This window comes from Podarcis raffonei, chromosome 6 (assembly GCF_027172205.1).
Source record: "Podarcis raffonei isolate rPodRaf1 chromosome 6, rPodRaf1.pri, whole genome shotgun sequence".
In the NCBI taxonomy this organism is placed as follows: Eukaryota; Metazoa; Chordata; class Lepidosauria; order Squamata; family Lacertidae; genus Podarcis; species Podarcis raffonei.
Genome location: NC_070607.1, coordinates 52,377,533 through 52,389,958, shown reverse-complemented (window position 1 = coordinate 52,389,958; position 12,426 = coordinate 52,377,533). Strand labels below are relative to the sequence as shown.

Here is a 12,426-nt window from a genome sequence, read left to right as displayed (position 1 = left end):
CAGGCTTTCATAGAATTGTAAAGTTGGAAGTGACCATGAGTTGGTCATCTAGTCCAATCCTCTGCAGTGCTCAGTAATCCTTTGCCCAATGTTGGACACAAACTCACAGTCCTGAGTCTCATGCTTCACCAACTGAACTATCCCAGCTTTGGGTTAAGGTAAAGAACCATGTAATCAGGGAAGCCATCATGAACCTTAGTCCAACCCCCTGCAATGCAGGGATATGCAGCTGCCCCGAACCTGCAACCTTGGCGTGGTCAGCACCACACGCTAACCAACTGAGCTATCCAGCTCTTCCTTAAAGTTGCAGTTAGAGCCCTTATGAAGGCATCTCTTGGACAGAGGCTGAAGGGGCTGAAGAGAGGCCTCCTTGTGCACCTCCATGCTCTTGCTTCTCTTCAGCGTCTCAGGAGGTGACGTGGGTAGAGCCAGAAGCAAGGGAGGCAAAGAGATAGAGAGATGATAGATAGATATCGATAGATAGATATCTTACACACCTATATGCCTCCACCTCCTATCTTTTTGAAAACCCAAGGATTTGGGTGAGGTAGCCATTGCTTATGTGACTTCTGTTGTGTAAGCAGGGAAAGATAGTAACCAAGGCTATCATCATCATCATTATTTGAAGAGGTACACTGCTTGTGTTCAGGCTATGTGTTGACCTCGCTGAAATTGACCTTGGAATGTGCTTTCAGATAAGCTAGCTCCAGAGTGTAGACAGAATGCAAATCCAAAGCTTGTGAGCAGCAGAATGAAAGTGTCTCACATTTGTTTATGGGGTGTGACATTAAATCCCACCCAATAAGTACAGTGGTACCTCGAGTTAAGAACTTAATTCGTTCCGGAGGTCCGTTCTTAACCTGAAACTGTTCTTAACCTGAGGTACCACATTAGCTAATGGGGCCTCCCGCTGCCGCCGCGCCGCCGAAGCATCTGTAACCCGAGGTACCACTGTAATTAAAATCAACAAAGGAATCATCCTTGCAGTGCTTATTCACCAACTCTTCACCTTGCTCAGAAATTTTAATAATGGTTTACTCTTAACTTTAAATTTTTGTCCTAAACATACGCCTTCCCTACTATTCTGATTCTTTTCAACATTGGATGCCTGCCTTCTTCTGTTGCATCCAGTGCTTTTTTTCTGGGGGGACGCAGGGGGACGCATACCCCTAAACATTTTGTGAATCTAAGATTGGCTTCATTGAGGGGCAGTATTTCAATATGAGTAGGAAAACGAGAGTACCCCTAAACATTTTTTTTAGGAAAAAAAGAGCACAGGTTGCATCTGTTTTAGATTCAGTATTGGTCGCATGATCTTTTGATTTATTTTTTTAATCAGAAACTTCTAATTTCTGCTTAGTACTTTGCTCCAGAGGTTTAATCTCAGGAAGAAAAATATCTTTCCATTTTGCGAGAGACAAAGATGGAATATCCTCCGCCTGATTGTTATTATCACCTCCTACAGCCAAATTATTTGTGGCTTCTGTGAGACATGGTATGGTGCTGCTCCTTCTTCTTTTCTTTTTCCCCTCCCATGCTAATATGCAATTAGTGCTAATTGTTTATTAGAATGGGAGGGGAAAGAAGATGAAGAAGCTGTATTGTACAATATTATAGAGTGTAAAGCAAAAATAATTCCAGTGATTACAAAATAATTACACAACAAATAACTTACTTACACTGAACGGAGAACCAAACCTATTCCATAGGCAGTCGCTGGGAGCAACATTAGGTGATTTGAGGCATAGTGTCATCAGGATGCTGTTGACATCCAGCTATACTTCCTTCTTGCTTCTGAAGCAGGAGAGCCTGTGACTTTTTTGAACCAGTGCCTGGATCCATTGGTGGTCTGGACAAGAGTAAGATAGAGACTGTGGGTGAGTGGTTCTCAGTTCCAGGAGTTGGGGAATTCATCGGTTCTTGAGAGGAGTGCACTCCTTGTGAAGGAACAGACACATACTTGGGGGCCATTCCTAGATCCATCTTTGTCACTTGAGGCTCAGGTAACCTCTGTGGTGAGGAACAGCTGTTGCTAGCTGAGGTTGGTACACCAACGGCATCCTTTTCCTGGCCACTGAGATTCATGAATTGGTTACCTCACAACTGGACTGCTGCAATGTGCTCTGTGTGGAGCTTTTCTTGGGAATGATCTAGATCAGGCTTCCTCAACCTCGGCCCTCCAGATGTTTTGAGACTACAATTCCCACCATCCCTGACCACTGGTCCTGCTAGCTAGGGATCATGGGAGTTGTAGGTTGAGGAAGCCTGATCTAGAATGCTGCATCATATTATACCTGTGCAGAACGCACTTCTCTGGCTGCTGATCAGCTACGTTTGTTCCAGATCATGTTTAACATATAAAGACCTGAACAACCCAGGACCAGGTTCCTTGAAAAACCACGTGGCCCTGTATAGAGCTGTAGGACCACTTAGATCACCTGGGATCATTCTGCCTGTGGCACTGCACCCTACAGAATACCATAGGGCGGAGAACAGAGACCCCTGCCTACCCTTGATCCCACCCTGACATGCCTGCAGTCTGCCCCCTTTTTGCCTTTACCACCGCTGGAGCTCTGACATTGGTTGGGGTCAGGAGAACTCAAGAACAGTGTGCAGGGGAAGGAGAGGGGTGGATTGTTCTGTCTGGCAAGTGGAAATGCTTGTGCTGTGACAGAACAATTGCTCTAGCTCCATGTTGAATTCCTCCCACCATCTTTAACAATGGAGATTCAAATTAAAAGTTTCTTTCCATTGTTCATGCAGAGAGCAGATTTAAAAAGAAACAGGTTGAAGTTCCAATTCAAACATGAAGCTAGCAATAATAATCTGGAATACCTCTGGGCACAAGGTGTGCAAAACCTGTCACTTTACTTCTGTAGGGTTTTCCATTATGCTTTTCCATGAAAAGTCCGTAGAGTTTCTTTGATCTAGTTTTTCCAAATAACTGCTGATCACGTGGGGTTCCTGTCCCTCTGCTCCTGCAGTGGAAACACTTGCAACAAACTGATGTGAACTATGGCTGGCTGTATCACAATTTCGATTTTATATTGCCTTGCTCTTTTTTCAGTTTTGTTTAGTTTCGTATTTCTGTGCTGCTTTTCTGCTAAGATTAGTGGCGTATGGCACGAAATGAAGTGCACCAGAGTACAAATCAATTATATCAGTAAAACAGCGGCAGTGAAAATATGGTAAAGACCACAGTACAAAACTCCATAAGCTTGCATTAAAAGTTTTTAAAATGCATTTAAATTTGGCTAGAATTTTAAAAAAGTCTTTTAAACTTTTAACACCAGGAGGGTTGTTGTGTAGACCATACAGCAGACGATTCTGTAGTTGCGCATGTGCAGTTGTGGATGGCAATGCGTGCGCAACTGTACATCAGAGTGCTCATTCCATTGAGACTATGCATCATGCTAGCAGATGCCCCCACACTGAGAGGTATGCTCCTGCATGCAATGCAACCCCTGCTTCCCCTCCACATCCGCCACCCAACTTGTACAAGGATTTGCACACCTAGTTGCCATTCCCTGCCCTCCGACGGAATGTAAATTTGACAATCTAACAAAAGCCAGGAGGAGATAATTGTCTGCACCAGCAAAACAACTGTATCTGTGTCAAGAGCTGAACTTGGCAGATTGCCTTGGCATCCCTTCTTCCTGGGAAGCATGTGCCCTTGAATGGAAGAGCAGGGAGAAGAGTTGTTTCCCCTTTATTATTTGAGGGAGGGCATGCATGTTTGGTGCTGAGGGTTAAACCACAGAGCCTAGGACCTGCCGATCAGAAGGTTGGCGGTTCGAAACCCCGCAACGGGGTGAGCTCCCATTGCTCGGTCCCTGCTGCCAACCTAGCAGTTCAAAAGCACGTCAAAGTGCAAGTAGATAAATAGGTACTGCTCCAGTGGGAAGGTAAACGGCATTTCCGTGCGCTGCTCTGGTTCGCCAGAAGTGACTTAGTCATGCTAGCCACATGACCCGGAAACTGTACGCCGGCTCCCTCGGCCAATAAAGCGAGATGAGCGCCGCAACCCCAGAGTCACGACTGGACCCAATGGTCAGGGGTCCCTTTACCTTTACCTATGCATGTTAACACGCGTGTGCCTGCCTCACTGTGAAAGCGTATCAAAGGGACTGGGATGAAAGAATGGAAGAGAGGAGCACCTGTTCCTCAGGGACATCTCATACACACAAGAGTCATTTCCTGATGTTAAATTTCTTGATGTTACATTACGTAGCGCATACATGCCAGGGATGCATGGCCCCTTGCCTTAGGCTCCTACCTATCCACATGAAGATGGTTATATTGCCCATAGTTGTGGAACTGTTTGCACAGCCAGCCTCATCATGACAGTGAAGGGCAGGTCTGGCCTCTGTACAAAGGTAGCTACTTTCCCCAGGATTAGTCTAGCTTTGTGATAAAGTGCTGACCTGGGGAGCTGCCACACATCTTTTATTTGCTGCCAGGGGTTGTGGGGATCCCACCGCTCACTTTCCAGCACCTGATCACTTTAGAACTTTTCCAGACCTCTAGTGCAGGCTGGAAACAAGGGACACAGCAGTCACTGCCCAGTGTTTTCCTCTCCTATCATCAACATCTCTCTACTAACAACACCCGGAAAGGAACCTCCTCCAGGGGGAAGCCCAGCAAAGGTTTTATCATTGGTAAGCCTCATTTCCCATTCTTTTTTCCATAGATAGGATGTTTCTTGGCAAAGGGTTTTATCCAGGCAGCATGCACTTGGGTTATGCTGATGGTAACACAGAGCGTTCCCTCCTTTTTCGCGGCTTTGCCCAGTCCATAATCCCTGCAGCTCCATCCCTATTGTTAGCCAAGCACAAAAGAGCCAGCCAGCCAAGGCCTCTTTGTCCCTGGACAAGGGTTAGTTGGAGCTCCCCGATTTGCTCTGCATACTTGTCACACTACTGTGATGGGGGACGGGGGGGGGGGGCTGCCAAGTGCTGACAGCCTGTAATGAAATCAGCCCACAAGAGCAACACAGAGTATAGTCACCAGGGAGGGGAAGGCCTGCCGTGCTCAGACGAGAAGCCAATTTTGCGGCCCTGATAAGGAGCAGTGGCCAATGGCCCTATCATTTAAGAGAAAAGAGGCGGCGTGGTAGAAATTTATAAAATTATTCATGGCGTAGAGAATGTGGATAGATAGAGAAGTTTTTCTCCCTCTCTCATAACATTAGAACTCATGAAAATCCTATGAAACTGAATGTCAGAAGATTCAGGACAGATAAGAGAAAGTGCTTCATCACACAGTTAAAGTATGGAACTTGCTCTCCCAGGAGGTAGTGATGCCCCCAACTTTGATAGCTTCAAAAGAGAATTGGGCAAATTCATGGACGGCAGGGCTGTCAATGGCTGCCAGCCACGGTGGCCATGCTCTGCCTCACACAGTTGGCGGCAGAAATGCTTCCAAATACCAGATGCTGGAAACCACAGGAGGGGAGAGGGCTGGTGGCTGACTCCTGCTTGCGGATTCCCCACAGGCATCTAGTCTTGTCACTGTGAGAACAGGGTGCTGGACTAGGTGGGCTATTGGTCTGATCCAGCAGGCAATTCTTGTGTTCTTATTCCCCACCTAGTTTCTTGACTTGCACCGAATTCAGTTAAGTTCAAATATAGATGATTGGCAAGATGGAGGTAAGCACATGAGAAGATGCTTGCTGGGTTGGGCCTGCTCCCACAGTGGCCCTTCTTTCCTCACAGCTGCTGCCACAGGAGCATCTGAGGTGCTGCCATTTTGCCCTGGATGAAGTGAGAAGAAACTGTGGCAGCTTTTTCTAAGCAAACAAGTTGTCTTTTCTGTACTGTAGTAACTTAACCCCCCCCCCCCACGATTATGCCTTTTGCTGTAATAATCTTATGTAAACTGCTTTGTGAGGTCTGCCTGAAAAATGGTGTACAGGAAAAAGAAAAAAAATGGCACAAAAATAAATAAGTAAGTAAGTAAATAAATAAATAAATAAATAAATGTTAGGTGAGGTTCGTTGAATGTGTGAATCACTTCCTACAACAAAAAGTCCCGGAGCAATTTCAAGAACAAGACTAAAATACAGCAATAAAAATACATAAAAACATTGAGTAACAACATCTAATTATTGGTGCTGCCCAAATGCCCAGGAAAACATCCATTTCTTGCTGCCTTTCCTCCTAGGGGAGCTGCTCCATCATTTAAGTTGCCCCTTTCTGACCCTTTTCCAGGAAGCAGCAGAGTTCCCAAAATATGAGGGAAGATGACACAATTTCCCTTTAGCAATTTGGCAGCAGAAAGAGGAAGGAGCTGTGTGGCACCTACGAATGGGATCAGGCTTGTTTATCAAGACCTTTTAATTCCCCTATTCCATTTTTCCATCGCTCTCCATTCCTGACCTGAAGACATGAAGCTATATAGCACAATACCAGCAACTGCATTACTTTTGCTCCACCAGGAAGGTTGGCAGGAAGCTAGAAGGAAAGGAAGCTCTGGCTGCAGAGAATCAGTATGTCAGGTTGTAGTTCTTCAGTTAAAGGAACGCAGGACTGAGCTTAGCTCTGCTGGGACTGAAAATAAATTTCTGAGTTGAGCATTTGCTCAGAGGTGCCCTGTTCCTTAGTTCTGTGTTCCACCAGCCATTGTTTTGGTTGGTGGAAATCAGGTTCTAGGGGGGAGGAAACAAAGTAGACCCTCAAGTCCAAAGTCTGCCCACCCCTGCGCTACAATTTGTAAGTCCGGAATTTGTGTTTTGGGAGGAGTTGATGGAGTTCTTGTAATTATGTGCAGACGCCCATCATCTGACAACAGTGGCTATTTGAAATTCCACACGGGCATCTTCCTGATGGGTCTATAGAGCTGCACGGTGGAAGAACTGCTTTTGTATGCTCAGCCTCCACACTTAGCCCCTTGCTCTCGTCCCTGGCTCTGTTTACTCACAGAGCCACATGCAGCCAAAAGGAATGAATGGAGGGTTGAGGAGGGGGAAGGGTGCCAGGATGAATCACGGTTGAGCCAGCCTACTTGGGCGCTCCTTTGTGTGAGGGAGCCGCACACCTAATCACAAAGGAATGCCTTTGTTAGGCTAGGCTTACTTGCTTGGGGAAATCATTGGCAACCTAGCAACACACAGCTCAGGGTCAGGGTGACTTCACACATGGCAGATTCCTTCACCAGGTATTCCATGTGCAATTCCTGCATGTTGCTTGTCACATGCAGGTCTGTTTACAGCAGCACGCACACATGCAGGAAGAGCTCCCAGCTGCTTGGTGCCTATGATCTGCCTCTGTGTGTGAATGCATGCAGAGGATAAAAGTTTAGGGTCCCAGGATCCAGTTCCCCATGTCGTATATACAGCTGTACTGTGTGTGAGTCTGAAGGAATCAAAAGGTCTTTGCTTTCCTAAACTCTCCCCCTCACAATCCATAAAGAATCTTGTGTTACCTTAAAGACTAACAGATTTATTAAGGTATACACTTTCATGGGGGCTTCATCAGATGCAGGATGTATTATTCTGAATTGACATGCATGGTTGCAGGTGAGGTGGTTGAGAATGCAAACAGTAAAGTCAGAAGGCAATGAAATACAAAAAGTACCGAGACAGTGATCATTACATGATTAACAGTGGCCATTGACAAAACACTTGATGTTAGCACAGACACCCTACCACTGGCACATCAATAGTGTGATAAAAACCCATTGTCCTGATTCAGTCCATGACTGCTAACATTGAACTTCATCAATTGTAATCCAGCAGTTTTACATTGCAGTCTTCCTCTGAAGTTCCTTTGTTCAAATATAGACAAACTAAGGTCAATTGAAGAGTGTCCTGGGAGGTTGAAAACTTCCCCCACTAGTTTTTTTGGGGGGGCAGTTTCTGATGTTAGATTTGTATCCATTAATTTTAGAGAGACTGGACTGTTAGTCCTGTGTAGAATGCAGAAGGCCATCACGGGCTAGATGATGGCATATGCCAGGGGTGGAAGGACATCTGGCCTGTGTGCTACACTTGGCTCGCCGGGGGTTCAGAGTTGACCCACAAGGCCGTTTACCCCAAACCACACCATATGTAGCTTCAGGGGTAGGGCAGATAGAGACGTGGCTTCCAGCGCACAATTACGAGCCTTGATTGTTCATTTGCAAGGGAAAGCAGGCCTTGCTTAGCTCTACTGCCCATCCACTGATGTGTGGTAGAGCTGAAGCCTTCTGGATTGGGTGTGTGTGGTGGCACCTGATGTCATTGTGGTGTCAGGTGAATGACAGATAGGCAACCCCAACCACTTGCCAAATTCAGCCTGCAAGGCTAGATCCCAATAAGGAACTGGCCTGCTGAGCCAAAAACATATCCTCCAAAATGTTGGGTCCCAAAACCGGGATGTGTATCTTCCCATCTGTGCTCCCGCACAAGATCACAGAGCCTAAAAGATGTGCTGGGGGTGGGGTGGGCCTGTGTACCGGAAAAAAATGTGTTTGTGCTGCTGTACTCTTGTGGGGGGAAATTGGATGTCCGGTTTTTCTGGGTCACTGTGCAAAAGGGTTCTCCACTCATGGACTATAGATTCTGTCCAGACAGGCATTATATTTGTTGCCTTCCCATCAATCACGTGAGCTCTGTCTACTGCCTTGTCTTGAGATGCTGGATCCTGGGTACAGGGGCTCACCATTCTCTTCTGTTTGGCAGGTTTGCCACTAAGGAACGGGATGGGCTACTCCTCTACAACGGGCGCTTCAATGAGCGACATGATTTTGTCGCCCTGGAGATTGTCCAGGAGCAAGTTCAGCTGACTTTCTCAGCAGGTATGGTTTCTCTCCAACCCCCTTGGCTTTTCTGCTTCTGCTCATCCCACCTTACGTCCCAGCAGTGTTGAAATTCCCTTGCCAGGCCTTGTTTTCCTAACCCATCAGCCTCTGCTTCTTACCCCGTTATCTCCAAGCCTTCCCATCTCTTCTTCACCTCTGCTGCAGGATTTTACCTGCCCCAGTGCTGCGACTGTTAGCGTAGGTGCTCCTCCTTCAGAGCCCTTATGGGAAATGGTGGCAAGGAGAGGCATTCTCTTCTCAAGAGTCTTTCCTCCCTCTCTGAGTTGTGCTTCATCTCTTCCTCAGGAGAGGCAACAAGCACAGTAGCCCCGTTCATCCCTGGGGGCGTGAGTGATGGGCAGTGGCACACCGTCCACCTGCACTACTACAACAAGGTAAGTCTCACTGGATAGCTCAGTCGGTAGAGCATGAAACTCTTAATCTCAGGGTTGTGGGTTCGAGCGCCATGTTGGGCAAAAGATTCCTGCATTTGCAGGGGGTTGAACTAGAGGGCGCTCGTAATTCCTTCCAACTCTACAATTCTATGAGTATAAAACTCTTTCATCCTGAACAGGCCTGCTGGTGCTGTGCCCAGCTCATCTCCCCCCTCACTTTTAATTCAGGGCCATCTTCATACATGGCGCTTTACAGAGAAGAAGGTTGACAGGTCCCTGCCCCAAGGCACTTACAGCCAAACATGGGTGCACTGGAGGAAGCATGTGGCAGGCAGTGAAATCATGAGCAGGCAGAGAGGAATATGGGATTATTTCAAGCCCATGTACTTTGACTATTAAAATAAGGGACCAGGCCAAGCATGGGGAGCCTTTGGCCCTCCAGATGTTGCCAAACTGCAACGCTCATCAGCCCTAGCAAGCGTAGTCAATGGCCAGGAATGATGGGAGCTACATCTGGAGGGCCAAAGGGTTCCCATGCCTGGACTAGGAAAATGATCCAACGGCTTCCCGAAAAAGGTGAGGTTTGAGGAGGGAGATGGTTTCATGGAGGCATTCCAAGAAGCAGTTCCAGGGATAACAAGGGGAAATGGAGAGAGTCATTTTGAGGGTCAGGGGACCTTTGGATGGTGAGGGTGGTGGAGCTGATCAAGCAAAGGTCACAGGAAGGGATGTGCTGGGAAATAAGCACAGAGAGAGGATGGAGGGGCAGGGTCACTGGGTACCAGAAGCTTGTGAGGGATCTGAGAGTAGGCAGGAAGCCAAGGTAGGGATTTAAAGATGGAAGTCACATGGTCAGAGCAGCAACAGAGGTGAATATTTTTGGCAGCAGAGGTCTGGATGCATGTGAGTGGGAGAAGGTGAGACAATGGAACACCAGTGAGATGATTCCTAGTGTTGTGCCAAAAATGTCTTCTGCTTCTTTTTACTGTTTTTCAGCAATGAATCAGAAAATAAGTTGCATTTGAAAATTATCACAGGGGAGGGAAAATATCAGCAAAATATGCAGGGTTGGTTTTTTTTTTACACTTCTTGTTTTCAAGGTGGCCCATGGATGTGTGTGAGTGTCCTTTTTTTCATTCTACAAATCATCTCTTTGATGGGCTGCCCTCTGCAGCCTTCTTGGGTACCTATGCTTCCTGAAACCCCCATAATATCCTCAGCTGGACTTTCTAGCAGCCTCAGGAACACGGGGAAGCTGCTTGTTGATGACAGCTGTTCGTCTTTTTCAAGTTTAAAGAAATTGGCATGGAAATTTTTTTAAAGCTATCTGGAAGCACTTCCCTTAAAAACAAAACAAGCAAATATGCCAATATCAGGCTCTTGGTGGTTAGCCTCCCCAGCTCAGGGGAAGCAGTGACTTATGCTTCAGGACTTTTTCAGATCAGAAAGTGCAGGCAGCCTGAGAGGCTGGGAAATGCTGGGAAAATGTTTAATGGAGCTAAAACAGGTTTTCACTGAAGGGACAGACAGCCGGGTCTGTATTTTTGTAATATTGTATAGGGAGAAGTGACATGCAGTGGAGGATGATCCATTAGGTCAAATGGGGCGCTTCAGTAGTAACCTAATTCTGGCCTCCACCAGCCTCTGCCAGCCTGCTTTATAACTCACAGCCAGTCCAGGGTGTGCCACTGCCTGTCCCCTTCCTCCTCCTTTATCCCACTATTGCTCTTTTAAAACTCAGCAGGGGATAAAACCAGAATTAGCTGCCTCTGGCTCCCCCTACTGTTGGCCTCCTTGCCATCTGCCCTACCAGCCCCGACTGATGATGTGACTTAGCAATGGATTCAATTTGCCCTGAACAACAGGGCAGATGGTGGCATTGTCAGCACCAGCCCATGACAGCCTGTAGAGGATTCCTGCCAGCTTTCCCCATGTTTAGAGAGATGGGCAATTTCTGTTGTTCCCTGCAGTAAGAGACCTTCCCTGCTTTATAGGGTGAGGGTGGCTTCTGGGGCCATGAAATATTCAAAGACCAGCAGGAGCTTTTGGTAACGGGGTTGCTGCCTCCAATTCCTGGCTCCTTTGGGCTCGAGAAGATCCCCGCCATTAGCATTCATAGTGCCCTCAGCGCAGGGACTTTTGTGCGGGGTGGGGAGGAGGACGGAGGGTTGGTGGTCTCAGCATGATGAAGTCCCAAAAAGCTAGTCTCTAATGAGGAGGCTGCTGACAGGGGGCAGGAGGAGGTGAGCAGCTGGTGCAATTGTCGCAAAGCAGCTGCTTGCTTCCAGTTAATATGCTTGGGGCAGCCCAGGGGACTGGAACGGCGCAGGGGTCAGGAGTTGCTGTCTCACCGATTTGGAGGTGGGGAACAAGGCGGTGGCCAGAAATTGCCATGCAACCTCTCACGAGAAGCCCTTCCCTGCCGTGCCCACTTGCTGTGCCCTTGTGTGCTTGCCTAGTCCTCCGTTCCCCGGGGGGGGGGGGAATTATGGCTCATTTGGTTTCCCGTTCCATTTTCTTCCTCCCAAACTCTGAAGGAGCTTAGCCTGACAAAGAGTCCCCCGGCCTGGATCCACAGTCAGTCCTCTGAACAGCTAGCCTAGACCACCAGCAGCCCCACTTGATATAAGGAATCACTTCATAGGCACCAAAGTGCAGTACTGCTGGGTTTGTCATTGTCTCCTGGGCAGAGAAACTTAACCAAAGTTGTACATAGAAAGATGGTGAACTGAGGTCTCACCTTCCTGGGACTCAAACAGGGCCCCAGTCTTCCAATCCTTCCCTGAGAACTCTGTCAGGCCAATCAGTTGGTCATCTGGTTACCACATGATTAAAATTTTGGGTACTGTACTAGTGTCCTTCTTTGAGGTACGCAGTAATGACCACACAAGGCTGTGCTGCACAGGAACTGGATGTACACACAAGGGAATCAGATAACTAGAGCTTAACACATTTAGCACCAGCACTGTGTTACACTCAGAGGTGGGGAACCACAGGAATGCAAGCCAAATTTGGCCTGGCTCAGGTGCTTCTACTTAGCACACCCACTGGCCCCACGCCTGACAACCTTGTGACAAAATGTGGAGCATGTAGAGATGCAGCTGGGTTGGCTTGTGAGGAACTTGATTATGCAGCTGATTTCCTCAGAAAGCCAGTTTGAAGTCACTTCCCAGCTGCTGAGGGATGGTGAGTTCAGGCCTGCTGGATTGGTGACACGGTTGTGTTGCCTATCAAGAACCCTGTTGTGCAGCCA

At 47.5% G+C, this 12,426-nt stretch overlaps 1 protein-coding gene across 2 annotated transcripts in view; it reads left to right on the top strand.

Moving 5' to 3' along the window:
• The window catches only part of CELSR2 (cadherin EGF LAG seven-pass G-type receptor 2), a 110,913-nt gene that overhangs the window by 57,336 nt on the left and 41,151 nt on the right, over positions 1–12,426 (top strand). For both annotated transcript variants that reach the window (XM_053392861.1, XM_053392860.1), the window contains exons 4-5: positions 8,660–8,775; positions 9,085–9,173. In XM_053392861.1, the coding sequence (XP_053248836.1) occupies positions 8,660–8,775; positions 9,085–9,173 (205 nt within the window). The remainder of the gene's footprint in view (positions 1–8,659; positions 8,776–9,084; positions 9,174–12,426) is intronic.